Consider the following 27,221-nt stretch of genomic DNA (forward strand, 5'->3'; position numbering starts at 1 on the left):
TGTTAGTTCTCTGTAAATAATTTTACAAGGAGTTCGGTCTAGACCTGCTCTATTTGAAAAGTGTCCTCAGATAACTTCTGTTATGAATTGGTGCTATACAAATAAAACTGAATTGAATTGAATTGTGAACACACCATAATACACTTTTACACACAATTCAATTTCACATTTATAGTATTTTATTTGATCTCTTTCCATTATTATTTTAAATGTTCTTTTCTCTTTATCTTATTGATCTGATGCTCGTTCTCTGACCTGTGAGTACACAGCAAACATTATTAAATAAAATCACAGCATTAAATATTATACAATATTCACAATTTAAAGCTTAAATCAAACTACTTCAACAAAGTGTCCATAAGAAAAAGATATTTAAATCTTAATGTGCAGCAGCTCCTGTGAAAATGATCAAAATCATTGTGAAGCTTTTAATTTGAAAACCAGGTGTGTCTCTATTTGCTCCACAGTTTGAAGATAATCCAACAACTCTGATCAGGACTGAATCTTTGGACTGCACAACAACGGTTAATGAGGAGGAAGCACAATGTGATTCTCCTCTTTCACTTTCACTTTCAGATCTGTTGTTGTGTTGATGAAGATTCACTGAGGTCAGACAGCCATTCAATGATACAACAAACCAGCTTTACATCCAGAAAGAGATGACAATGAAATGATAAAAGCAGCAGAGAAGGAGAGATTAGCTTCACCCAGACTCCTGGTCTAACATTATCACTAACAAAATCCTATCTGAGTGCATATGTTAGCTTCCTCAGCTAATGTGGTCCATGATGCTAACTTGTGTTTGATTTTAGCTAGTGGTACAAAGCTAACGATAGCTTTCTACTGGACATTTATTTTTTAATAAATTACACAAAACACTATTTTTGCATATTTCAGGAAGAAAAAAAAGACGTCTCAGTTTTTCCAAAAGCTGCTGTGAAATCAGGAATTTTAGGCCCATAAAGCCAGCGAGATCCTGCAGGAGCGGCTGCTGCGTCAGTTTAATTAAATAATTAAGTTCTTCTTCTTACAGCCTTTTTTTGGTAGCATGCACAACCCTCATACAGCTGATAACAGTTGCTTATGATCAGGTGGGATGGTTGAGAGCATTTGGTGCATCTGGAGTGGACTGTTGCTATATAATATAAAATAATTAGTGCTGATTAAAATATTTAATCGCGATAAATCGCATTAATGTCATAGTTAACTCGCAATTAATCGCAACTAATCACACATTTTTATCTATTCTAAATGTCCCTTGATTTCTTTTTGTCCCATTATTTTTTCTCATTTTAATGCTCTTATCAACATGGAAAAGTGGATCGGCTTGCTTTGTGCAAATGTTGTTTTTATTGAAAAATCCTCCATTGTCGCCTGGCTTTGACGAGGGGGCAGAGAATTCGTATTAGCTGTGTGTTTGGCCATCAAGTGGTATTTCAGACTGGATGTGCTGCGATGATAGCTCAGTTCACAACGACAGAACGCACAGATCACTTTGGTCTTGTCAATGGAACCATTTGGCAACTTTTTAAAGCATCTCACGCTCACCATCCACTCAAAACGTAACGTCTACTACTCTTAAACAAGTGTGTGCGGCGTGCCTGTTGTTTTGTTTCCGGTCTAACGTTACTAGTTGTTGCAGCAGCATGTGAAAAAAACTACAAAGTGTGCTAGGCCAAAAAGAACGTTAATCTCGCGATAAAAAAATGTACGCCGTTAAAATGGGTTTGCGTTAACGCCGTTAATAACACTTTTGACTGACAGCACTAAAAATAATATAATATAAGATAATATATTCTAATATAAGTCATTTTTGAAGGTTCCGAGTATGGACACATTCTGATTAATGCACAGGCTGGCCTAGGCTGCAGCCTTGGCTTCCCATGTATACGAGGTCCCGGATTGGCCAGACTCTTTCACTATGTTGTTTCACTCTGAGCTGATGTTGTGGTTTTGCCTCAGTTAAACAGGGTGTTCTGTACTGCTGCAGATATTGAACCTGCTGCTTTAGAAAGCTAAAAGCTATTAACAGATGTGTGTGTGTGTGTGTGTTTGTGAATCCCGGCGCTCCCCGAGTGAGTGAGACAGGACACACATCTGTCAGTTCAGGTGCACGAGTGATCCAGCTCCTCTCCGGACGTAGAGCGGATCTTTATGATGACCTCATGAATTCTGTGTTCACGGTGAAGCAGAGTCGCTTCTTCTGCAACAATGAAGTTCAAAGGATGATCTTGTTACGGTGGGAGGAGGAGGTTTCTCTCTGTGAGCCGGTCTGTGTGTCGCTGTCTGACACACCTGGCAAATATGTGGCGTAAGTATGTAATAGAAAAAATACTATCACAAACAGCTGTGATAGAGTTTCTGATGAATACAGTGGATACACGGATTTTGATATTCTATCATGTGGACGACACAAATCTTTGGAATTGACACTGAAACTGAGCAGTGGGGCAGAAAGCGCAGGGGCAGATCTAGAAGGGTGGCTTAGGTTCAATGAAAAAAGATGCATATTTGTAAAATGTCTGAAGACTTGCAAATAAAACAATGTATTGATTTCTAACGCTTTACTAATGGGCCACAGTGATGTTTGTGAGCTGAAATATCTTCATTTGGGGTTTTTTCAAGCAAGAATTGATCTATGTGATTGTATTTTTGATGACCCTTAAAGTCTCCAAAACGCTAAAACTGATGCTTCAGCCTCAGAGAGCAGTCGGTTTATTCAGAAAGTCAAATGTCGGAAACCTTCATAAGAGCGTCCTTCACATTTGTCCACCTGCAATCGGCCCAAATCTCCGATGAGTCCGGTGATGACATTAGTCGGAGGTTTTCATCAGTCTGCTGATAATTTAAGCTGAAATGAGACGAAGCTGCTGAACGCTGCTCAAGGTTGATTGGGTCGTGGTATTTTCCACGCGGCCTCCTGAGGGGTGAAAAGAGCTTCAAACTGTGCTGCTGACATTCAGGAAATAAAGCCTGAAGCACTGACGAAGAGCTGCGCTGTCGCTGAAGGACATCATGTAGACTCCATTTTCACTTCCTTTTATTTTAAATGAGTGTGTTTGAGACACCAGTCAGCAGTGAGCGCACACTTCATGGATCAGTAGAGAGAACAGAGCTGATCATCACTAAACACAGGATGAAGATGCAGCCTGACAGCCGCCTCTCCGCTCCTTCCTCTTCAGTTCAAACTGGAGCTAATACAGGTTCACGTTTGTATTTACCTAAATATCCTTGACTGTCTCACTGTGGCGGTTTTACCCCCGATAATCAGATGTTTGTGATTTAATGTCAATTAAATAAGTAAATCAATATGATGCTATCATGATGTTGATTTTTTAAAACATCTGAATTCAGACTGTCGGTTTGTCTGCAAGACAATGAGCAAACAGATTTTAAATTGCTCGTTGTCATCTGATACCAGAAAGGACAGAATTATCTCTCTCATGCAAAGCACACTTGTTAGGTTATTATTAATCCCCGCCCCAGCGTTAGTTATTCTAGAGACCCCCACAAAGCTCCGAATGTAACTCGAACGCTGTCCTCAGCCTCCCGAATTTCTCACCTGCAGAGGTCAGTTTTTGGGGAACCGAATGATCTTTTTCCTCCTGGCAAAAATATGTTCCTCAGTAAAATATTTCAAAAGACACTTAAAAGACCATTTAACTGCTGTTTTGTAACCGTATTACCAACAGGTCATTCATGAATGGACTCAACGCAACCGTAACACACTCTCGTATGTGAAAGTCCGAAAGAGTGAAGATCCGAAGAAGCAGTATGGTTTTATCCCTGTTGGAGTGTTACTGTAACACAGTTCAGTCTGGGACAGTAAACAGACAGATAGTGTGGTGAGATGATCATGTCCTTAGCTTCTTAGTGAAGTCTCAACATCCCGCTGTTTACTTGGACATAGAGTGTAGTTAGAAACAGGGTTAAAGGTTATATGCATATAATAGCCTCTTTAACAGTTGCATATGGTTTTACAATGACCAGGTCAAAGGTTGTATAGGTTCTTAAAAACTGCCATTACAGTTCATTGTTCAGTTTATCAGCAGTTCTCTGCTGTTATCGTTATTGATTAATATGAAATACACAGTAAATACAGTCAGTTTACTTACTGATCGACAAGGTTGTTATTCAACAAACAGTCGAGGGGCTAAAATACACTTCATTATTTCCAGGATATTTGGTGATTTTAATCAGTATCAGGAGTTTACATGACTGGAAACTGATTAAAACATAAACAGAACCAGGCGGTGATCCCACCTGTGTCTCAGCTGTGCAGCAGGTGAAATGTACAGAATGAGCTCTTATTGAACAATGCAGATATTGAAGCAGACATAAACTCCAGTGGAGGTTGTTTCAGACAGTAAAGCATCCTGAGGAATCGGCACTGTCAGGACCCGAGCTCACAAACTTTTATTAGAGCCAAAGTGTCTCTGCTTCAGCTGTCGACAGGACCTACAGTTTAATAGTTCCTCCTCCTCCTCCTCCTCCTCCTCCTCTGCATCATCCCTCCAACTCCTGCTCTTTATTCTTTATTTCGACCTCTTTTACCCCGTCTCTCCCTCCATCCTCTCAGTGTGCCAGTAATGGGACAGTCGGTGGATCAATGAGAAACACAACAACGCACTGAATCTCAACGACAGCCTGCAGGAAGAAGGCGAGAGGTGAATGAAGGGGGAGAGTAAGGTGGGGAAAAAGAGACGAAGACAGTTCTACCTGAAATAAAATGTATGTTTACATATTGTTTCTTTTGCCAACACTTATTCAGAGTTCCCTCGCTGGAAAACAGGGACATTTAGAGACTATTTTACAGTTATGGAAACACCTTGTAATTTATTAAAATGGCCAAATATCCTGGAAAACTTAATTTCGGCTCCTCTCAGTATTAAGTTTAAAAGTCGTCTGTTGGTAGTTAAACGTGTCAATGCTGTCAGTACATTATATGACTGTTTGAGAGTGGGAACCCTGTGACTGACGTCACCTGACGGGTTGATCCAGCTGCTGTTTGTTGGGAGTTGAAATCAAGACTCAAATATAGCAGCAACACACTCCACATCTTTACTCTTCAGTGTCAGTGTTCACCCTAATTCAAAATGAGACAATGAACATTCACGTTTAACTACAACCTTCAATTCTGCATCAGACATCAATCTTTACCTTAATCACACACACAAAAATGGACGGTTAGTCTCTCTGAGCTGCTAGCTCAGCTACAACACAGCTGGTAGTTTAGCTACAAAGGCTGTGAATGTGCTTCTAGTGACTGTAAAACCTCCAGTGGACTTTTTATCCAGTTTGAAGCCACATTGTTACCATCCACTGTTTAGATCTTGGTGCTAACTCTAAATTTGAACCGGATGAAGGATTTTAGTCATCGGACGTCTGGATCTTAAGTTATCAGAGAAACAAGCTGAGCTAACGTTAGCATTAGCTCGGCTCGCAGCCCCTCCGGGACGTCCTTTGTCTGTCCAACAGCGTGGGAGAAGCAGTGATTGTTAAGGTGGAACTGCTTTATTCAGTGTGTTTAGTGGTTTTAATCAGCGGGTCTGTTTGTGTTGGAGAGGAGGAGACCTCTGTGGATCATTGGGCTCCCGGTAGAAACCTCCTGAACCATGAACACTGAAGGAATCCTAACCGGGAGAAGCTGACTGCAATGACGGCAACTCCCATGATACCACGCTGCTGTAATGTCTAATATAAAGACGTCTCCTTCTGTTTCAGTCACTGATCAATACAGATTGACTTGTAGTAGAAATAAACTCTGCCGTTATGTTTTGGGGAAATTTCATAGAAGAAAAGCAGGTAGAAAGAGAAACTCCTCCTGCTGGCTGAGACACAATCACTTTGAAGCTGCAGATGGATGTTGGGGTCGATGAGGTCTGCAGAGCCTCACAGCAGTTCCTGAACAACAATCCTCCATAATGGGCACCAAAGGGAGCAGCAGCCATCACACACACAGTTATCAGGTCCTCCTCTTATCGATTCCTCTCACAGAGGTATTTACGCTGAGAAGAGAAATACAGTTATTGTCTACGGAGAAACGAGCGTATTTATCTCCTCCAACTGGCCCATAGTTCTCTTTAACCGCCTTGTCCCGGGAGAACGCCGGCGACACAGAGCGAGCTAATGATCCTGGAAAGCTCCATCAGGAGAGTTTACAGCATCAGTTTCTAAAGTTTTTTGGGGTTTTTTATTTGTTTGTGTGATTTTTATGATTTATGGGATAGAAGATAAATTTGTCTCAAAGCAACACTGCAGTAATATATCTGACAGCTGTATGCATTAATAAGAGGGCTGAAGCAGACATTTACAACTAACTCCATTGTAAATCATTTATTTTATAAAAAATGTTCTTGTTTCTTGGGAAATTACTCCCTTTTTTGTCTAAAAAGAAAATTAATCTTTTTTAAAGCACGTTCTGCATTAAGTGATCTGTTTTTTTTTTATTTGTGTAATTTGTCAAGTTAAGTTTATATAGTTTTTCATTGTTTAAAAAAAAATTATAAGAAAATAAGAACGCTTCTGGTTCCTTAATTTAAGTCACTTATTTTTATTATGCTGTATATGTACGTATGTGTGTGTGTGTGTGTGTGTGTGTGTGTGTGTTTCTAATGTGGGTCCATGTTGGAACAGACTAGTCTGCTCTGCCAAAGCTGGAATAACACAAATGTCAGATGTCAGCCGTTATATATATGTCAGATATATGTATTTATAGCTCTCCAGCTACAGTAATCCTCCTCTCCTTCCTCTCAGTGAAGTGTGTCAGCCTCTTTGTTCTTGATCCGAGGGAGTGTGTGAACTATCTCAGCCCTTACGCTGTAGATAACACAAGGCCGCTGATCGTATGTAATTGTGAAGGTTTAACACAAAAGCCAGATGGAGATAAAGACAGAGTTTGAAGGACAGAACCTGAAGGTCTGATGGACAGGTGTTTTTGTGTGGTGTGAAATTAAAGTCTCTCTTTCTTCGATATTTAAGATAAAGTCTTTGAATCCCAGGATGATTCTTGCTCGTGCCTACGGGCTGTGTACAGAGCATGAGCAACAGGACGCTGCCTGCAGTTCACTAAATGGCCCCTGGTGGCGCTGCTAACTACAGTGTAATGAATGTTATATCTACAGCAATTAGCCCTAACATAGTGAGAACTGCTACTAACACTGATTATCTGGGTATCAGGGTTCCTGTCAGTGTGTGTGTGTGGGGGGGGGTATATCAGGCAGACAGTGAACATTTGGTTCTCAGAGTTGAAGAACCACATTGTGATGGACAACTAGGTCAGAACATCTCCAAACCTGCAGCTCTTGTTGGGGGGGGTTCCCTGATGGCCTCTTTCAGCAGGATAATGCGCCACAAAGCAGATATGGTTCGGGAATGGTTTGAGGAACGCAACAAGATGTTGACTTGTGGGGCCTCCATGGATCGGACTTGTTTGTCCAGCATATCCCAATCCCAATCTGGAGGCCCCACCTCACAATTTACAGTATTTAAAGGATCTGTTGCTAACGTGTTGGTGCCAGATACCACAGCACACCGTCAGAGGTCTAGTGAAGCCTCGATGGGTCAGGGCTGCAAATAGGGGGACGTACACAATATAAGGCAGGTGGTCATAATGTTATGGCTGATCGGTGTACAGTAGAAGCTTTATTGATGGCAGATGCAGTTTGTGGATTATGATGGCAATGAAATCTTATGAAATAAGAGAATGAAGCTATGATGCAACCTGGTTCCTGTCCTTCACTTCCTCCTCCTGCAGGCCGACGTCTCCCAGCTGATCCTGTCTGACCTGATCTGTCGGTGAATCAGTGACTCTCTGACAGACAGGAAACAGTCTGAGCAAGTACAATGCTGACTGTCGTGCTGTGACACCACAGGGCTTCCCGCTCTCTCGGTCAACATGACTCATCAGACAGCAACTGTTCAGCACAGTCACTGCGTCCGTCTGTTGCTCAGCAGGTTTGTGGAGTTTCCTTGTACACAAACAGTGATATCTGTGTTCATGTCTGCACAGATTTCACATAAATCAGCCTGAAGAACGTGTTCATGAGGAGGTGTTTGACAGATCTGATCAATAGCAAAACCAAAACTACTTCATAAAGCTGCCTGTATATTCAGAAAAATGTCACAGAAGAATGAAACAGCCAGATCAGGTTGGTTAAAAGGAAATCTATTCTCACTGTCTGTCATACACAAAATGTTACAATGTGGGATGTTTATATTAAATGATGGGTAAAGAATGAGGTAAATATCTAAAAGCAAAAAGCTCAGAATTTAAACTGCTCTGAACGTTTACAACCTTTTTATCTACTTGAGACATGAGCACACTCTGTCTATTGGTCTAATTTTTGTCCCAAATAAACTGATTTTAATGTGATTTAATGTCAATAAACGGATCAAAAGGATGCTGAAGAAACTCTTTCATGATAGCGATTTGTGAAGAGTCTCAGTTCATACTTTGTCGGGTCTGTGCAAAAGATGCTGAGCAAACAACTTTTAAATGGCTTATTTTCTGAATGGAGTTTGGTAGATTAGAGCTATGCTAACTCAGGAGTCAGGACGAACCCTTCTGTCCGTAGAAAGTGCTTTTTCTGTTGGGAAGAAAAGTACACATTTTCTTCTTTTTCCTCTGATGTTCTCTGCCTCAACTCTCAGGGATTAACTGAGTTTCCTGATGGACATTTACTTGTAGCTATTAGCTAACCGCTAACTGCTGCTAACAGGCTAGGAGCTCGAGGAAGCGGTTCTCCTAGCAGACCAAAGCTCCGGTCCTGGAGACGTAACGTTAAACATCGATGCTGGCCTGGTGCTCTGAGTGGTTATTGAAGAGTTCAGTGTTTCATTGGCTGTGTAAGTTAGTCTGTGAACTTTTAATAAATAAATGAATATTTTCAGCAGTGTTACGACAGAACTGCAAACTTGTGTAACCTCACATCACACCTGGAGAAGCAGAGTGGTTCAGGGACTGCAGATCTCGTATACAAATTTATTTTTTTTCCCAAAAATCCCAAAATAATATCTGAGGAAGAAAAATGAAACGCTGAGAGCTGAGAACCTTAAAGGCAAGGTCTTGCTCATGGTGGGGACTGTTGGGTCTCTGTAAATTTTGATCCAAATTTCCAGGATGAAGCCTGGTTACTGAAAACTTAAAGGGATGACTTTAACAGAAATCCCCCCCCCCCGTACAGTTGTCATGAACGGGGAGGTTAGTTATAGAGACTAAAGGGTTGTTTGTTCCAGGCTGTAAACATGTTTATTTCTGCTGTAAAGTTGGACATTTTAATGTGGGGCATTATGGAGACTGACTCACTGCTGGAGCCTCTAGTGGTCGTTAGAGGAGCGGCAGGTTTTGTTACTTCACTGTTGGATTTATTTGCAGCCACAGAGGTTGCAGATTGATGCTAACATGCTCAAATGCTAACATGCATACGTTTTGCAAGTATAATGTTAACCATGTTCACAATCTTCTGGTCCCATGCTAACATTAGCTAATTAGCAGTGAAAACAAAGTGCAACAGAGGCTGATGGGAAGGTCATTACTTTGGCAGCTGTTGGCTCATAAAGTATAAGACACATTAAATGTTGACCTGATGATGGTGCTAGTTCAAAAGTTAGCCGCTGGCATTACTAAAACTATTAAAAGTGCTGTTTGAGCGAACCTCCAGCCCGTTCTGTCCCAGCGCTCCTCTTCAGGTCAACACAGTGAAATTGTGCTTCCTGCCCCAGTTCAGTTCAGTTCCAGTTTAAGCACTTAATTTTGAACCGTTTGGAGCCTTTGGACCAAAAATAAATTTGGTTCTATTGTACAGGTTGCTGTGCAGCGCCCCCTGTTGGTGGTGCATCCTTAATCACTACAGTTCCACTTTAAACTGGTGGAAACACGAGCTGGTTCTCTAAAAAGGACCAAGGTTCCAAGCATAGAGATAATTCGGTGGAAAAACCCGGTTGGGAGGTGATTAATGGGAGAAGAGAGAAGTTCTGATACACAGATCTGTTTCCAGTGATCACTGTCAGGATGTAGAGCTATTTAACACTTACTGTACAGCACTTTTAATACAATCTTTATTTCTATTCGAGATGTCTTTGTGTTTGAGCTGCTGGGACAATGTGGACCCTATTTTGTAGTCAGAACATGGGGATGCAGGAGATCAAAGCCTGGACCAAAATACATCAGCTGCTGTCCCCCGCATGGCGGCTCAGTGTGGTGCCTTATCTGGGCCGAGCAGGGAAAGTTGTTTCCAGTTTGTGAACTGAGCTGTGCAAGAAAATAGCAGAATATTTATCTGCAGCTGGTTGGCAGCAGCATGATGAATCCTTAGCGGCAGTTCACTGAGGAGGTCCAACTTATACAGTCTGTTACATACAGTCTGTTGTATACGGTCTGCATCATCCTGGGTATCAGCCAACAGAGACAAACACTGAACGCTGTAAAATAACTGACAATCATATTTAGAATAACGTTACTATCTGCAATGTTCCTATTTTTTATTTGGACCGTTAGCTCCATGCTACTAACTAGCTCGCTGTTTAGAAATCAGCCCATCATACAACACCATGAAGCAACCGACGCCAGACCCACACCGCGCAGCCAAGACACAGCCAGCTTACCTTAGCTACAGTTAGCTAGCTGGATGCCCCTGCCTCGCATTGCTCTAGGTCAGTAGAAAGCTATTGTTAGCTTTGTAAAGCTACATCATTTAACATTAGCAAGCAAGCTAACGTTATCCAGCTGAAAGCCCAATCAGACAATATGTTCCACTAGCTTAGCAGTAATGTTAGCTTTGACTTTGGACTCTGTGTTGGACTCTGTGTTGTGGTGAGTGTCGGTCGTTAGTATTATTATTATTATTTTATTTTATTTGAACAGGGACAGTGCACAATAAAACATTAACCCTGTATATAACAATGAGAGATGCATTGCACCGGGTTTTAGCAAATTTCTATTTTCCACCTGTAGTCCCAGGGCAGGTAAATGGAAAATACAATACATTAAAAACAGTTACTAAATTCACAGTTGTGCAAAATTTCCATTACAAAGTTATGTAGTTGTTAGCAGACTCCATTTATAAGCTAATGTTAGCTAGTGTTGCCCACTGTTGGCACTCGGGAGCATAAAGGTCACAACCTTTGACCCTCAACCCTACATAGAGACACATAGAGATCAGTCCACAGACAGCAGAGGGACAAAGCTACACTACAACCCGTTCACTCTGCTCACACACACTGACTCACACACACTAGAGTATTATAGAAACATACATTTACAGTCTGACGTCTGAAAGCTTTAATTTGTCAGATATTCCCATCACTGTATTTAATGATCAGAAAGGTAATGAAAAGTCAGACTCTGCTTATGGAGACAGTTCATCTGCTGACTTCAAACTGATCTGAGGTCTGCTATCTCCCCCTCCTTCGTCCCTCACTCCCTCTCAGGTGCTCCTTGTTGGAGGTGATGGGTGGGGCTGCCCACATATTGATGACCCCAGTTTTATTCTTAGCCAGATTAGTAATAATGTATCACAATCCAGACTGCCTCCATCCTTTGTTCTGTTTGCCTCCAGACTCTCAGGTTCTGTCAATTAATGCCCCGACTTGTAAATAAAATCATTGTGCTGTAGAACAGGTGAAGTGCAGGTGTGTATGTTCTGTAATCGGCTCACTCAGGCTGCTCTGTGATGTTCTCGTGCTGTAAATCTTCTTTTAATGCAGCCAAGAAAAATCCCCGTTGGTCATAAAGCTGCGAGCAAAAAGTGATCAAATGTCTGAGCTGCTGGGCCATCTGCTCCCAGAATTCACTGCAACACACTGCCTGTCGAGAGACAGAGAGACAGACAAACAGAAAGACAGAGAGACAGACGGACACAGACAGGCAGACAGAGACACAGACAGACAGACAGAGAGACAGGCAGAGAGGCAGACAGACAGACAGAGAGACAGACAGGCGAAGAGACAGACAGACAGACGAAGATACAGACAAACACAGAGAGAGACAGAGAGACAGACAGACAGACAGGCGAAGATACAGACAAACAGAGAGAGAGACAGACAGACACAGACAGACAGACAGACGAAGATACAGACAAACACAGAGAGAGGCAGACAGACAGACACAGAGAGACAGACAGACAGACAGGCGAAGATACAGACAAACAGAGAGAGAGACAGACAGACACAGACAGACAGACAGGCGAAGATACAGACAAACACAGAGAGAGACAGAGAGACAGACAGACAGGCGAAGATACAGTCAAACAGAGAGAGAGACAGACAGACAGACAGAGAGACAGACAGGCGAAGATACAGACAAACAGAGAGAGAGACAGACAGACACAGACAGACAGACACAGAGAGAGACAGACAGACAGGCGAATATACAGTCAAACAGAGAGAGAGACAGACAGACAGACAGACACAGAGAGACAGACAGACAGATAGGCGAAGATACAGACAAACAGAGAGAGAGACAGACAGGCAGACAGACAGACAGACAGACAGACAGACAGGCAGACAGACAGACCTCCTGGGTTTAGTTTTCGAGTCTGTCGGGTCGTTTTTTACTCTGAAGCTCAACAAAGAATTTATCTGCAGACTCTGAGAATGAAACAGAAAGATGAACAAATAATAAAGAAATACAGCGTGATAAAATAACAATAATATATAAAATAAACACACAAGAACACAATGTAAAAAAATAATAATATTCCAACAGTGAAATAACAGAAAATAATTCTATATAATAATAATTGATTTTTCTTATTTTAATGTGAATGTTAAAAGTTATAGAACTGTAATAAAAGTCATTATCTGTGAAATTACAGTAATTATTGCTGTTTACACTGATAACAACTGTATTTGGACAGTTTACCAATGCTTTAGTTAATTCAGAACGCTGCAGCACGAGTACTGACAGGAACTAGAAAAAGAGATAACATCTCTCCTGTACTAGCTTCTCTGCATTGGCTCCCTGTAAAATGTAGAATAGAATTTAAAATCCTCCTCCTCACCTATAAAGCTCTTCATGGTCAGGCCCCTTCATATCTTAAAGAGCTCATAGTACCCTATTACCCCTCTGTGTCTTAATGGACTTATTGGGGCAACCTGATAATAAAGAGTTGCAGTAATCCAGCCTAGAAGTAACAAATGCATGGATTAGTTTTTCTGCATCTGTCTGTGACAGGATGTGACTAATTTTTGTAATATTACGTAGATGAAAGAAGGCGGTCCTAGAGGTCTGCTTTATGTGGGAATTAAATGACAAATCCTGATCAAAGATAACTCCAAGATTCTTGACAGTGGTGCTAGAGGCCAAGTTAATGCCATCTAGAGTAACTATATCTTTAGACAGTGAGTCTCTAAGGTTTTTGGGGCCAAGAACAAGAATTTCGTTTTTTTCTGAACATTAACATCAGAAAATTGCAGGTCATCCAGGATTTTATGTCCTTAAGACATGTTTGTAATTTAGATAATTGATTAATTTCATTGGGCTTGATTGATAGATATAACTGCGTATCATCTGCATAACAGTGAAAGTTAATGGAGTGATTCCTAATAATGTTGCCTAAAGGGAGCATATATAAAGTAAATAGTATTGGTCCAAGTACAGAACCTTGTGGAACTCCATGACTAACTGTAGTATTTATTGAAGATTCATCGTTAACATGTACAAACTGCGAGCGATCTGATAAATATGACTTAAACCAGCTTAGTGCGGTTCCTTTAATGCCAATTTGATGCTCAAGTCTCTGTAAAAGAATATTATGGTCAATGGTGTCAAATGCAGCACTAAGATCTAATAATACAAGTACAGAGACAAGTCCATTGTCAGAAGCAGTCAGAAGGTCATTATTAACTTTAACCAGAGCTGTCTCTGTGCTATGATGAACTCTAAATCCTGACTGAAAATCCTCAAATAAACTATTGTTATGTAGAAAGTCACACAACTCTTTGGCGACTACTTTCTCCAGAATCTTAGAGAGGAAGGGGAGGTTAGAAATCGGTCTATAGTTGGCTAAAACCCCTGGGTCAAGAGTGGACTTTTTAAGAAGGGGTTTAATTACAGCTACTTTAAAGGACTGTGGTACATATCCTGATAATAAAGAAAGATTAATCATATCCAGTAAAGAAGTGCCAATTAAGGGAACAACTTCTTTAAGCAGCCTAGTTGGGATCGGGTCTAATAGACAGGTTGATGGCTTCGATGAAGAAAGTAACACTCTGTAATACCCCTGAGCCCGTCTGAGGGGAAACATCAGCGTCTGTAAGCCAGTTAGTGGACAGCGTGGAACCTGAAAGGACCTCAGCCTCATCTCGTGTATTAAAAAGAGTACACAACACTTTAAGTTTAAAGTTTTCACAAACGTTGAAAAAATGTGGTTTATCAGTGTATAAGCATTGGTAAACTGTCCAAATACAGTTGTTATCAGTGTAAACAGCTATAATTACTGTAATTTCACAGATAATGACTTTTATTACAGTTCTATAACTTTTAACATTCACATTAAAATAAAAAATCTGATAATAACAGCACTCTGCTGTAAATGTAAGCCTAATTATTATTATTATTATTATAGCAGAGTTCACCTGTATTTATAGATCATTGTTTTATACTGTAAATATATTAAAGCTAAAACCTGTATTTTAATTATACTACTAATTAAATTACTGATTGCATCATTTTTAACTGTGAATGAGACATCTTGTAATTCTTTAATGAACAAACAAAAATGGCAAGGATATATTTTTTATTGTTATTATCACAGATTTAATTATACTGCATCTACATGCACTGATATATATGATACAGATTCTGATTCTGCAGTCGCACACACAGCAGTCTGGTTTGTGTTGTCATGGTAACTGCAGCTCCTCTCTGTGGATGCTGAAGGAGAGAAAAGGGCTTCATACTTACCGACCTGTGAATGTTTACATGAGTGAGCGGCTTCTTTATATTCTCGAGAGGAATGTGTTTCATCCAAGCTGTCCGTCGCTCACTCCTCCGGCAGTTTGAGGATACGAAGGAGGAAGATTTCTGCAGCATTAAGTGAATCTTCAAACACAGTTTCTCATTAGTTTCAGTTAGGTAAATAATTCTGTAGCACAATGTCAGGCCTTGTTAAGGCTCTCGACTGAAGTCCAAGGTCCAAAGTTTTATTTCGAAAGGACAAGTCCTGCCTGTTTATTACTCACACTGTGATTCATTAACTTTACGGGACTGTTTCCGTTCATTATGTGGACAGTGTCCTTTCAAAATTAAACTTCAGTTTTGACAGGAAACAACAAATAAATTACAAAATGTTTTACATGTGACACATTGTGTAATGGGGTCTGTTGTTCTAACTTGTTTTATAGTTTACGCTGCAGAACGTAATGAGTGGCAACTTCGTCTTAACTACCTGAAACTCAGTGCTTCTACAGCCAGTCACAGACTGAGGTTTTACTGCTGACGGCATTCAGCTTTTTCCCAACAACAAATCCTCCAAAATAAAAGACTAAATCTGTTCTTTGTCCATGTCCTGTGGATTAGACGTCATATGAATGATAATGAAAACAACAGTGGGCCGAGAACGAAGCCTTGAGGAACACCACAACTGTAAAGAGCCACAGAGGACTTTTCCTATATTTTTACCCCACCCACAGTATGAATTCTTATTTAAATACTATAATTTTATTTGTTTTAAAACCTTTTATTTGGCTCTTTTTCCAAGGAATCAAGGAAATGTATTCATGATTATACAACACAAGGTTGTATAACGAGAGTTTGTATTTTCTCCATGCTACACAGAGAAAAAGATAATCTAATTCAGAGAATAACATAAAAGATAAATAAAATAAAACAAAATAAAATGAATCAATACAAAAAAGAGGTAATATTACAGCAGTTGGACCAAAAAATACAGTAAAACAAAAAATAAGTGCCTCAATTCAATTCAATTCAATTCAATTCAATTTTATTTGTATAGCGCCAATTAATAACAGAAGTTATCTCAGGACACTTTTCAAATAGAGCAGGTCTAGACCGAACTCCTTATAACATTATTTACAGAGACCCAACAGTACCACCATGAGCAAGCACTTGGCGACATAAAAATAAATTTTTTAGCTTTAATTTGACATAAAATCTGGTGTCTTTTTAATGTTTAATTAAGGATATTTACACTGTAAAATCAGTGCAATGGGCTATAAATACAGGTGAACACTGCAGTAATTCAAATAATCAGGCTTACATTTACAGCAGAGTGCTGTTTTTTTTTTTTTTTCTAAATGTTAAAAGTTATGGAACTGTAATAAAAGTCATTATCTGTGAAATTACAGTGATTATTGCTGTTTTCACTGATAAAAACTGTTTTGGACAGTTTTCCAATGCTTATACACTGATAAACAACATTTATTCAATGTTTCTGTTGTGAAAACTTCCATAATTATACAAGATATCTGTCCGTTAACAAACAAATCCATGTAAAATTACACAACAAATACTGTTTCACTGTTAATTGTCACTCATTTTACATAATTTTAGAAATATATCAAACTTGAATTTAACAGTTTAATCCATTAAATAAACAGCAAATTAATTGTAGATTTAAATAAGCTGTAATATTATGATCATTTATCATGGACTTCCTCACACCAACAACGTCCCGTGTTAGCAGCAACCACAGCAGCCTCTCCATCGGCCTCAGCTCCTGGAAGAGCCGCTCTCTCTGCTTCCTGTGTGCGGTCCTCATCCATCACCGGCAGCCAGTGGGCGCCCGGGCGACATTGTGTTTATGCAACTTAAAGAGCTTTTCTCTGCCCCACCACAGTGATGTATCGCCCAGGAGCCCAAAACAGATGATGTGTGCACTGGGAGGATGGGAGGATGGATGAGCTGGATGCACCTCTCTGGGAGAATCTGTCGATATTCATGTTAATAACAACCACAGAAAATGGAGCGTTTAGGATGAAACGGGGTTGGCTGATGCTGTGGTTTTGTTGGAAGATTTAAAGGCTGGGTTTGCTTCATATTGCACAGCGGGAAAATCTGTCAATGTTAATGTTGATAAAGAGAATACAGTGTGGGAAACTGCGTGCTGCCTTCATGTGCTTTGGGTTTTGTAGATTTTTGGGATGTTGTGAGACTGTTTATTACTGTTTTAGTTTGGACATTTAACGACTGATTGAGTTTGAAATATTGTTTGTTTGGCTCTAAATGAAGTCTTATGTGAAACAAACATTTATTTAACATGTTTGAAGGTTGTTTTGCTGTATTTTAATAGTTCCCCAGTAAAAGGTTTAAAAAATGTTTTCTCTGGAAACTAGCTGAAAGGGAATTTACAACAAAAATTAAAACTCAATAAAACTGAAAAATACACAATATAACTCTGGTGTGGACACGTTGAAAAGTGCAGGATGAGTTAGCAACTTATTATTTTGGAAATATCATTAATAATACCTGAAATATACTCATTGTTGGAGCCGATAAACCAGACTTGTGTCCTTTCAGTGTATTTCTGAACCTTTGTGTTTGAGCTCATAACATCCTGATGTTCAATCCCACCTGAAGGAGGTCTGTCCTCTGTGTCTGTCCCTCCCGCTGTATCCGTCTCCTGCCTTCAGCTCTTCTTTAACTCCAGCGTTTAAAAAAGGCAAAATGTCAAACGACTAATCTGCTTTTCTCTCGCTCTTTCTAAAACAGCGAAGAGAGCGAGGCGGAGTGGGGCGCGGTTCTCTGGCAGGCGGGTTAATAACTTGCTTTGCTCTGGACGCCTTAAATTGGTTTCCATTGACACCTGCTATCTGTCGGCTGATAGCAGCGAGGACCTCATCAAGTGTAAAGACGCCCAATAACCCTCCATAGAGAATAACTCCACTCTGTACACACAGGCGGTTACTGTCCGCTGTTTTCTTCCTCCTCTGCTGATGATGTTGCCTTTCACTCCTGCAGCTTTGTCACTTTTCAGCAGCACCTCGATGCCTCGTTAAGATAAACTGTTCGTTTCCATTCAGGCTTTTTAATTGCCTCACCACGAGGTCGGGCTTATCTCAAATTAGACGTTCAAATATTGAAATATTTGTCATTACTGGGCTCTTTTTTTTGTCAGAACGTGAAGATAATCCGACGGACGTCTGCTGACAGAGAAAAGTACAAAAGAGACAAAGGTTCAGTGCAGAACAGCTAATGTGTAAAAACATAATAGTCATAATGAAGCGTAATGCAGGGTTGGGAGGGTTACTGTAATCTAATGTAATCTAATAGTTACTAATTACCTGTTAATGTGGTCAGAAACATAATCCAAGTATCACAATATTAAAGGGACCATTATTAGTTCATTAGTTTGGATTAGCTCAACAACAAATATGCAAATAAAGACGAGAAAATTAAGTATATTGACAGCTTAGCTAGCTAGCTAACATTGACTTTAGCTTAGTAAATGTTACTATGATACTTTATAAGGCTATATAAGGTTTATAATGCAGTATCTGTACTGCAGTATTTTCACAGTGAGGTTGGTATGAGTACTTTTACTGAATGGACCTGAATACTTCCACGCACTGCCTCACTGCAGCCTTCCCCTTTATGAAAGGTGGATTGTGGGTAACTGAGTGTGTCCTGTTAGCTAGTTAGCTGCTAGCAGTCTTCATTGATGCTGTTCGACCAAAGACGCTAACAACAAAGTAAAGTGGTTTAATTCCTGATGTAACAGTACCACTGACCTTCACTTCAATAATTATAAGAGTAGTAAGAGTAAGAATGTGTACCTGTAATAAGAATGTGGAATAATTGATCGGACTGGGTGCTGATTGAACAGATAGATCCCTCAGGACGCACCGCAGCTCACGTGTTTCTATAGCAACCCACGCCACATGGCTTTGCTGTGTCTGTCATTGATTGAAGCGTAGCAGCCTTACTGTCCTGGCGTCTGGATTCCTACAGGAAGAATCATCACAGTGACTCTTCGCTGATGTTCACTAACGGTTTTGAGTCGTATCATCAACCTGCTCATGTCTGAGCCCCTCCCACTGATGATGAGGACGAGAGGAATCGAGGAAACAAGACGTCACGTCCTCTGAACCGTGATCTGAAGAGACGTCTGAGTCTGATGACGGCGGCACAGCTGGATCACAGCTGGATCCGCTGTCAGTCAGCTTTTGATGTTTCAGTGTTTGCAGACAGTGATGCACTGTCCACGTATAACACGGTTTATAGTCTGTAAATTCAGTCTAACCTCAGTCTGTAATTAGACATTGTTACTGCTATCAACGTGATTTTGGTATGTGATGAGCTGCATTTTTTGATATTGTTTCTAAGTTCATTATTTGATTCTCCGGGTTATAATTAGTCATTATTATTATTCATTGATAATATTTAATGCCCAGTATGTTTTAGGGAAAGTAGAAATTATGTAAATAATATATCACTTTAAATTATAGTTTCTACCAGACACACAAGAATTTCTCAAACAAACTGCTAAAGATAAGAATTATTAAAAAATCATAAAACCAGTTTACAGTTCCCTATATATTACTATAATATTCATTACTCTGCAAAATGTATGTGGTAATGTTAGCTTATAAATGGAGCTCCACTAACGTCTCCAAACACCCGACACCCACCACAACACAGAGTCTAAAGTCAAAGCTGTTGGCAGTAAAAATGCTCAGGAACGTTCACACTACTCGCTGTGAATTGGGTTTGTCAATTTCTGTTTCTAAATGTTGGTTTCGACTTGGTACCGAAGCATCAGTTCTTGTGACATCACTAGTTTTTACCAGCTTTTTCAGCTTCAGTCTCCAAACTGACGACAGACTTCCTCTGACTGTAACACCGACGACTCAAAGTCCATTCTGTTAGTTTCAAACTAAATACGAACCCAGGTTGATCTGAGTGAGGGGCTAAAATGCAATCCCAATTTTCCAGGATATTTTAATCAGTTTCCAGGTTTTCTAGGCTGCGTGGGAACCTTGAAGAGAGAAGTGAAAGCAATACAAATTACCAGAGAGTTGCAGTTTGCCACATCAGCAGAACCTCCTCCTTCTCCTCCCATCCATCCCCACTGTGTCCCTTCTGCTGTTTCTCACCCTGAGATGCAATCAGATCAGTCTCTGACAGTTCAGACTGAGAGTTGGTGAGTGAATGGGTTTGTCTGTGGAAGTTGCCATCATTCAGCGCCTGCACAGCGACAGAGAGAGGCTCAATAACACCGAGTCATTTAGAACATAGTTTCATTCGGTCTCAGTGTCTCTCTGGTTGCTCGCAGTCTGCCAGAGAATCTCTCGTTCGTCTCAGATTCAGCCAGCAGTTGGTAAAGTGGTCAGTGATTGGTTGGTATTGATCAGCAAGTCTAACAACCATCCAGTGAATGTATGTGGATTCTGCCAGAGAAGCAAAAGAGAGGACGAAAATTCATCTTCTTAAAGGTTCTGTAACTTCGATTTAACTGTTGTTAACGGCGCCACCAGTGGCTGTTACGTGAACTGAGCTGTTGCTGGGAGCTCCCAGTGAACAGCAGGTTCAGACCGGGACTGAATGCAGCATCTGATGCTGACGGAGGACAGTTTGAGTACAAGGAATAAAGGACTTAGGTGGGTTTATTGTCGGTTTTGGCTCCTGTCACCCCTGGGCTAATGTTAGCTAACGCAACAAGTCAATCTCCATAAATCATAAGTCTCGGAAGTTGTGTTTCTGCACAGTGATAATAAAGTTGTGTTTGTACAGTGATAATAAAGTTGTGTGTTTGGTGGACTGGTGTGTGCACCACACCACACGTGTACTTTCACATGAAAAGATTAAAATAAATTGGCAAATCTATTTTTTTCTACAAATATTTACTGTTTATTTCATATATTAAACTGTTAAATTCAAGTTTAATACTGTTAATACATTTCTAAAATTATGTAAAATTAATGACAATAGTAAAAAGTATTTGTAATTTTAATTTAATAATTTTAAAATGGATTTGTTTGTTAACTGACATATCTTGTATAATTCCAAATACAGATTTTATAAGTGAAAACAGCAATAATTACTGTAATTTAACAGATAATGACTTTTATTACAGTTCTATAACTTTTTAAATTCTGATTAAAATAAGAACAATCAAATAATAACAGCACTCTGCAGTAAATGTAAGCCTGATTATTTGTATTATAGCAGTGTTCACCTGTATGTATAGCTTATTGCATTGGTTTTATAGTGTAAATATTTTTAATTAAACATTAAAAAGACAAAACCTTTATGAGTTATTTTGTTAATTTCTGTTATTTTTCTTTGGCGCTCCAGCTGCTGGAATATTACAGTTTTTTTATTACAGTTTTTTTTTTTACAGTGGATTTATGTAATATGTGAAAAAACTAACTTATAATTTCAGTTTGTCTTTAAGAAATGAATGTAGAGGATGAATATTCCTGAGGGGATTAATTAGAACTTCACAGTAACATAAAATCTTTTGTGTTCATAAAAACTCCCCCTTCACTCCCAGCTCCTCCCCCGTCTCCCGCTCGCTCTCTGGACCTGGAATAAAGCTCTAGCAGGATGGTTGTCGGTCTGTTTCTGAGCGACAGATAAGGAGCGGCTCTGTCTGGATTCACATAACTAACCTTCAGTGTCCAATTAGATTAGTCGCCACTGCCGAACCAATTAGTATTTCTGGGAGGGAGGATGAGACAGTTGCATTAAGGCTCTGATATCCCAGCAGCAGGAAAACATGCTGACGAAGCTCCTTCACATCCACTGCAGTGGAAAATGCAGACTTTATTTTGTGTTTTGTAATAACAGAAAAAAGTTGGTGAACTTGGAAAGTAATACTCCAAACTTTGGCTTTAATTAGTCGGCAAAAAATCTCCTGATTCTGAGTAAACAACTGTAGTGAGTGAAGAATCAGTGTCACATTAATGTTTGATATGTACAAAGTTTACGTGCACCAGACTCCATTCATTTAAATGCTCGTTCTGACTCGTTTTCAAATTAGGGTCATTTATGTTCCTCATCAAATTCAGTGCCCACACAATACTGGGTTAACTTTATGCTGTATTAATGGCTCGTTCTGAGCCAGTGGTTTTTATAGCTGACTGCTGCTGTATTAATGTTTGAATTCTCTCTCTCTATATAACCTTTAAGGATTGCCACTCTAAGACAACGTCACTGCAGCGCATTGTGTTATTTTAATGCCAAAAAACTGAAGCTAGAAACTTAGATACAGACTTTGCTGGAGTGATTTAACAGTTAACCTTTATATCTAAAACCAAAGACATAAGTTATGTTAGAAAACAGGAGTCAGACAGAAATAATTCATACAAATATTACTAACTCAAAACTTGCAAACCATCAACAAAATCCACTAGATAGAACTGAGTCAAGAACACCATAAACGTTATTTTATTGACTCAACTGTATCTTTGTCTTAGGTGTCATGGTTTGGAAAATGGTAAATGGACCTGTACTTGTATAGCTCCTTTCTAGTCTTCCGACCACTCAAAGTGCTTTTACATTACGTGCCACATTCACCCTTTCACACACATTCACACAGCGATGGCAAAGCCCATCGAACAGAAACTAGCTCATTCACACACCAATGCACAGCATCGGGAGCAATTTGGGGTTGAGTATCTTGCTAAAGGATACCTCGACATGTGGCGGCAGGAGCCGGGAATCTAACTAACAACCTTCCGATTAGGGGACAACCCGCTCTGCCTCTGCACCACAGCCGCCCCTAAAACAAAAACTCTCTAAATCAAACTGTTAAACGGTCTATAAACTGATGGGTGAATATCTCTGTACACTTACAGCTGATATCCAGCTCCAACTGCCTCCGTCTGCACTGTGAACTTCAGCTTCTTCCTTCTTGTTACATATGATACCAGTATCTTCTTTCCAGCTTGAAATGAGTCTTATTTTTGTCTAAAAAGCAGAAAAAAAAAGAAAAGAGCTATTTAGTTTTTCATTGTTTTAATAATGATAAAAATAAGAATGTTTCTGGTTAGCTCGCTAGTTAGGTCATGGTTTTTGCTGTAGCAAAACACTGAATAACTAGCTAGCTAACAATTTATGTTTTTTTTGGTCAATAGAAGAAAATTTTACTTTGGCTTGTTTCTAGAAGGTTAGTTTTTGCAGTGCAACTGTCGAGTCTCTGAGTGACGCGTAAAATACAACAATTTCCAGGACAGAACCCTTCAGATTTAAACGGTAGACACCCCAGGTCCCCCCTCTGGACACGCCCCTGCTCACAGTATATTTGAACTGACCTTTTTTAACATCCAACCAGTAATTCTACTTTTACTTAAGTACAGTATTCAGCTGAACTGACCACTCATTATTCTGCTCATCTAACGTTTCCCTGTGTATCTGTTGTCTGAGTGCAATCTGCGTGCTGCGTTCAGGGTCTTAAGATTTCAGTTTTATTGATAATATTCAATGAAGTTGCTGAGGAATTGAGATATGAGTGCTTAATTTTCTGCACTTAAGATATTTTCTCTTTATTCCCAACAGTTTCTCCAAATTCGTTTAATCATTTTCTCCACAAAAGCAACCTGTTAAATCTCATTTAGAGCAAAGAAAAGCAAAAGTGGAGACAAGACTTTCGTTTTCAGATGATGATATTCTACAAATCCTGAAAGGATCAGACCACCCTGAAGACAAGGATAAATCAAATATGTCTGGAGGCAAGTGGAATAAGCTTTCTGAGACAAACTGCGTTTCCTCGGGGGAACATGTATAAAAAAATAACCAAATGTTTTTTATTTCATGTTGATACATTCTTGGACAACACCACAGAATAGTTGCATGAGTGGCCGAATGTAAATCTCTCCCACAACATTGGCACATAAGCAGCAAGGGCAACATGAATATACCGAGTACAAACAGTAGAAAACATACATGCTTCCTTTTTTTTAACAAGTATTTTGTTTTTTTTAAATATATATTCATCTTTTTTCTCCATTTCCCGTAGTTTCCAGGAACATAAGAAACCAATCAAAGCCATATTCTGCTGCTGCGTGAGGAAGTGGAATAAAGAAACAAAAAACAGTTACGATTCAGAGCAGACGGGTGGAGTCAACCGTGTCGTCGTGAGGATTTCATCTTTTAAATTTTTTTTTTTTTCGGATTCAACATCGAACATATCAGGCATGCATTGACAACCTCCACATCAACACCTCTCGTTGTATCAGAAGTCCAGTGACTGAACCCGGACCAAAGTTCTTTTAAAGTCAACACAGTTAAGGGTCGTCATCATCATCATCATCAGCACACACCTACAAAATACTGGAGAAGTCGTCATGTATGTGGAGAAGGAACACACGTGTTGGGATGGGGATGCTTTCATCATGAGGACCACAAACAGTTCAAACAGCTCCAACAGAAAGGCATAAAAACACGCCTGTTTTTATTTTAGTAATTTTTTGGCTTCAACCGACTGAAGAATCTGATTTTTACCACTGAAAGCTCTGAAATGTTCTTACATTATCACAAATGTTGACAAATGTCATTTTATTCAGGCAACATTTCCTCATTGAACAGTGTATAAACTATAACAAATGCTATGTTCTATATGTAGTGGAGTGATGTACTTGGGATGGAGAGAAAATGAAGCTCAGGGAATGAGCAAGTGAGAGCTGCTTCAGCTCTCAAATCAAATCTATAATGTCAAGTTTCTTTATTAACAGTGTATGGACTCTGGAGCTATGTTCTATATGTAGTTGATTCAATTAATAATCAAGAATCAGAAGCTGTCATATATTGACTGTTTATCCAGTGTGAAGCCACATTTTTACCATCCACTGTTTAGATCTTGGTGCTTTTTATCTCTAGATTTGAACCGGATGAAGGATCGGATGTCTGGATCTTAAGTTATCAGAGAAACAAGCTGAGCTAACGTTAGCAGCTGGACAGTGTCTGAGAAACTAATAATAATAATAATCGGCAAATACTATTTGTATTATTACTGTTTTGTATGGAAGCCCATTTCTGAAAGTAAAATAAAAAATAAACTTAAAACTTCTTCACATTAAGTTAAAATTATGAAACAAAAAGTAAAAAATATATTGAAATTGTGATGAAACATCAAATTGATTGAATAAAAAGTCAAAATTATTAAATATAAAAGCAAAATGATGATATATAATTCATAATTAGTCATAAGTCATAATAATTAGAAGGGGAACATTTTTTTTTTTTAATTATGAAAAAAAAACATAAAGCTCCTGCAATTTCAAATTTTCTGTATTTAGATTAAGTAAGAAAAGATATTGTTGTGTCTTAAACAGACAGTGTATGTCTTTCGGAAAATCCAGAAAAACCCTCAATGAGCCAGTGATTGAAAAACCACAGTTCCTGTGAAAGGAAGATCTGATACCTTTTATAAAATATGGGGGAAATTCACCTGTATTTTATAAAATGAAGGAACTATAAAATGATGAACATATTTTTAGATTCAGTGTGACTTGAACTTTGTACATCATTATCTCTGATGTCCATCATGAATAAATGGCCATAAATCCACTTGAAAGTCATGGAAAAAAAGACCTTCCTTAGAACTGCAGAACTTGCCTGAGAATTATCATATTTCTAAGTTTTCTTCACTATAACATAATCCAGTCTGTAGATTATTGTGTACACTGCTAACAGGAGCTGCTAACGGCTAATTCAGTTTGCTTATTGGTGACAATTTGACAAGATATGAACAAATATAGGCTAAAACAATAGGAAATGCAGTACTATGAACTTTTTTAGGATATTTTTGAATCTCAGAAGGTGCAACTGAAATTAGGGGGGTGGGGGGCATTTTCAGGACTTTAACAGTTGTCCAACTTTTCATGCCAGATGACATTTTAGTCGCAAAAATCAGATTCAAGGCGGCGGCGTGAGCAAAGCCCTCAAAATCTCAAAGCGAAGAATATGGCTTTAATAAAAAACAATGTGCATCCAAGAAGCAAGAGCAAAACAGATTCATCACCAACGTCATAATCATCGTCGTCTTTAAAGGAAAAAACAAAGGAAATCAAATAAAATCAGAACATAGAAGCCATAAAGAAGCACATGGGGGCGGACAGGAGGGTTGGAGAACTTGCAGTTCGGAAGTACATTAAAAGATGAGAGGAGGCGGGGCTCCGTAGAAAGGTCACGGCGGACCGAGACGGCCGCTTTGTTTGACATCAACGTGGAGCCCCGAGAGCTCTGCCGACAACCCGGAGGCTGCGAGACGCCCTCACCCTCATCATCATCATCATCATCATCATCATCATCACCAACAAAAAGATTTTTTTTTTTTTTAAACGTCTTCTCTCTCACTGATGCCCAAAGGAAAGTCCCACAATGCTTCGCTGTAGCATCTGAAAGTTTGTGGTGGGCAATGAAGCAACATTAAACAACAAAAGAAAAGAAAAACATTCTTCTCTCCTTCCTCTTCTTCGTGTTTTAGCTGGCGGGAGGAGACCGCCCGTCTCCCAGCGGTTGAGGAAGGTGTTAGATCACAGGGTCGTCGTTGTAACTCACGTATTTCTTCTTCGCTGCCGGACCTGGAAGAGACAGAAAACGGACACGACTCAGTGTCTTGAGGCTGTTATCTGAAGATTAAAAGGTTGTGATGGAGGGGAAACGGTTTAAATAGAGCTTGAATTATGAACTCTCAACAGGGAGAATCTTCTTTTCTTTTTTATAATTCGCTGTAATTCAGTAACGTCATGTTTTCCAGGTGCTGAGAGGTCATAAGTCAAAATCTACCAAAATATCAGCTTCTTAGTCTGTGAACCAGAACTATTATACTGAGTATAAAGTTTAATGTTAGAAATGTTCAGTATGGGTCTCCAGCATTTACACAGACGCTAACTTGCATATTTTGGACAATTAACATAATTAGCATTACTAGTCAGCTATATGGACAATGTTTCAGCAGCTGATTGGCTGATTTGGACAATAAAGGAGTGGGTTTAAAAATTTTTGAGGATGCTGAATTCATTTCTGACATGTTAAACTCCAGCTATCATCATTAGAACTGTATGAAATGTTACACACATGGCTTTACGTATGATATTTCAAATTTGGTTGCAATCCAACTTAAATTTTATTTGTACGAAATGGGTTCAGCATCAATGGTATTGATAGCAAAATAATGAGTGGATATGTTTGTTGGCTAGAGCCATTTAGCTGCTGGAAAATTGTCCATATTGCATATAAGCTTAAATTTTCTTTATTTAAGGGTCTTATTTCAATAGTTCGAGAGCTACAACCAGCTCGGACTGTTGGCTTTGGT

At 39.4% G+C, this 27,221-nt stretch overlaps 1 protein-coding gene and 1 pseudogene across 2 annotated transcripts in view; one reads left to right on the forward strand and one right to left on the reverse strand.

Moving 5' to 3' along the window:
- The window catches only part of LOC127372007 (nuclear factor 7, ovary-like), a 423,840-nt pseudogene that overhangs the window by 78,424 nt on the left and 318,195 nt on the right, over positions 1 to 27,221 (forward strand).
- Positions 23,688 to 27,221, reverse strand: part of LOC127371986 (metabotropic glutamate receptor 7) — a 231,587-nt gene continuing 228,053 nt past the window's right edge. For both annotated transcript variants that reach the window (XM_051415292.1, XM_051415291.1), the window contains one exon: positions 23,688 to 26,487. Coding sequence is in view for 1 of the 2 variants with exons in the window: in XM_051415291.1 (XP_051271251.1) it covers positions 26,435 to 26,487 (53 nt within the window). In the remaining variant the exon portion in view is untranslated. The remainder of the gene's footprint in view (positions 26,488 to 27,221) is intronic.

This window comes from Dicentrarchus labrax, unplaced genomic scaffold (genome assembly GCF_905237075.1).
Source record: "Dicentrarchus labrax unplaced genomic scaffold, dlabrax2021, whole genome shotgun sequence".
Taxonomy (NCBI): Eukaryota; Metazoa; Chordata; class Actinopteri; family Moronidae; genus Dicentrarchus; species Dicentrarchus labrax.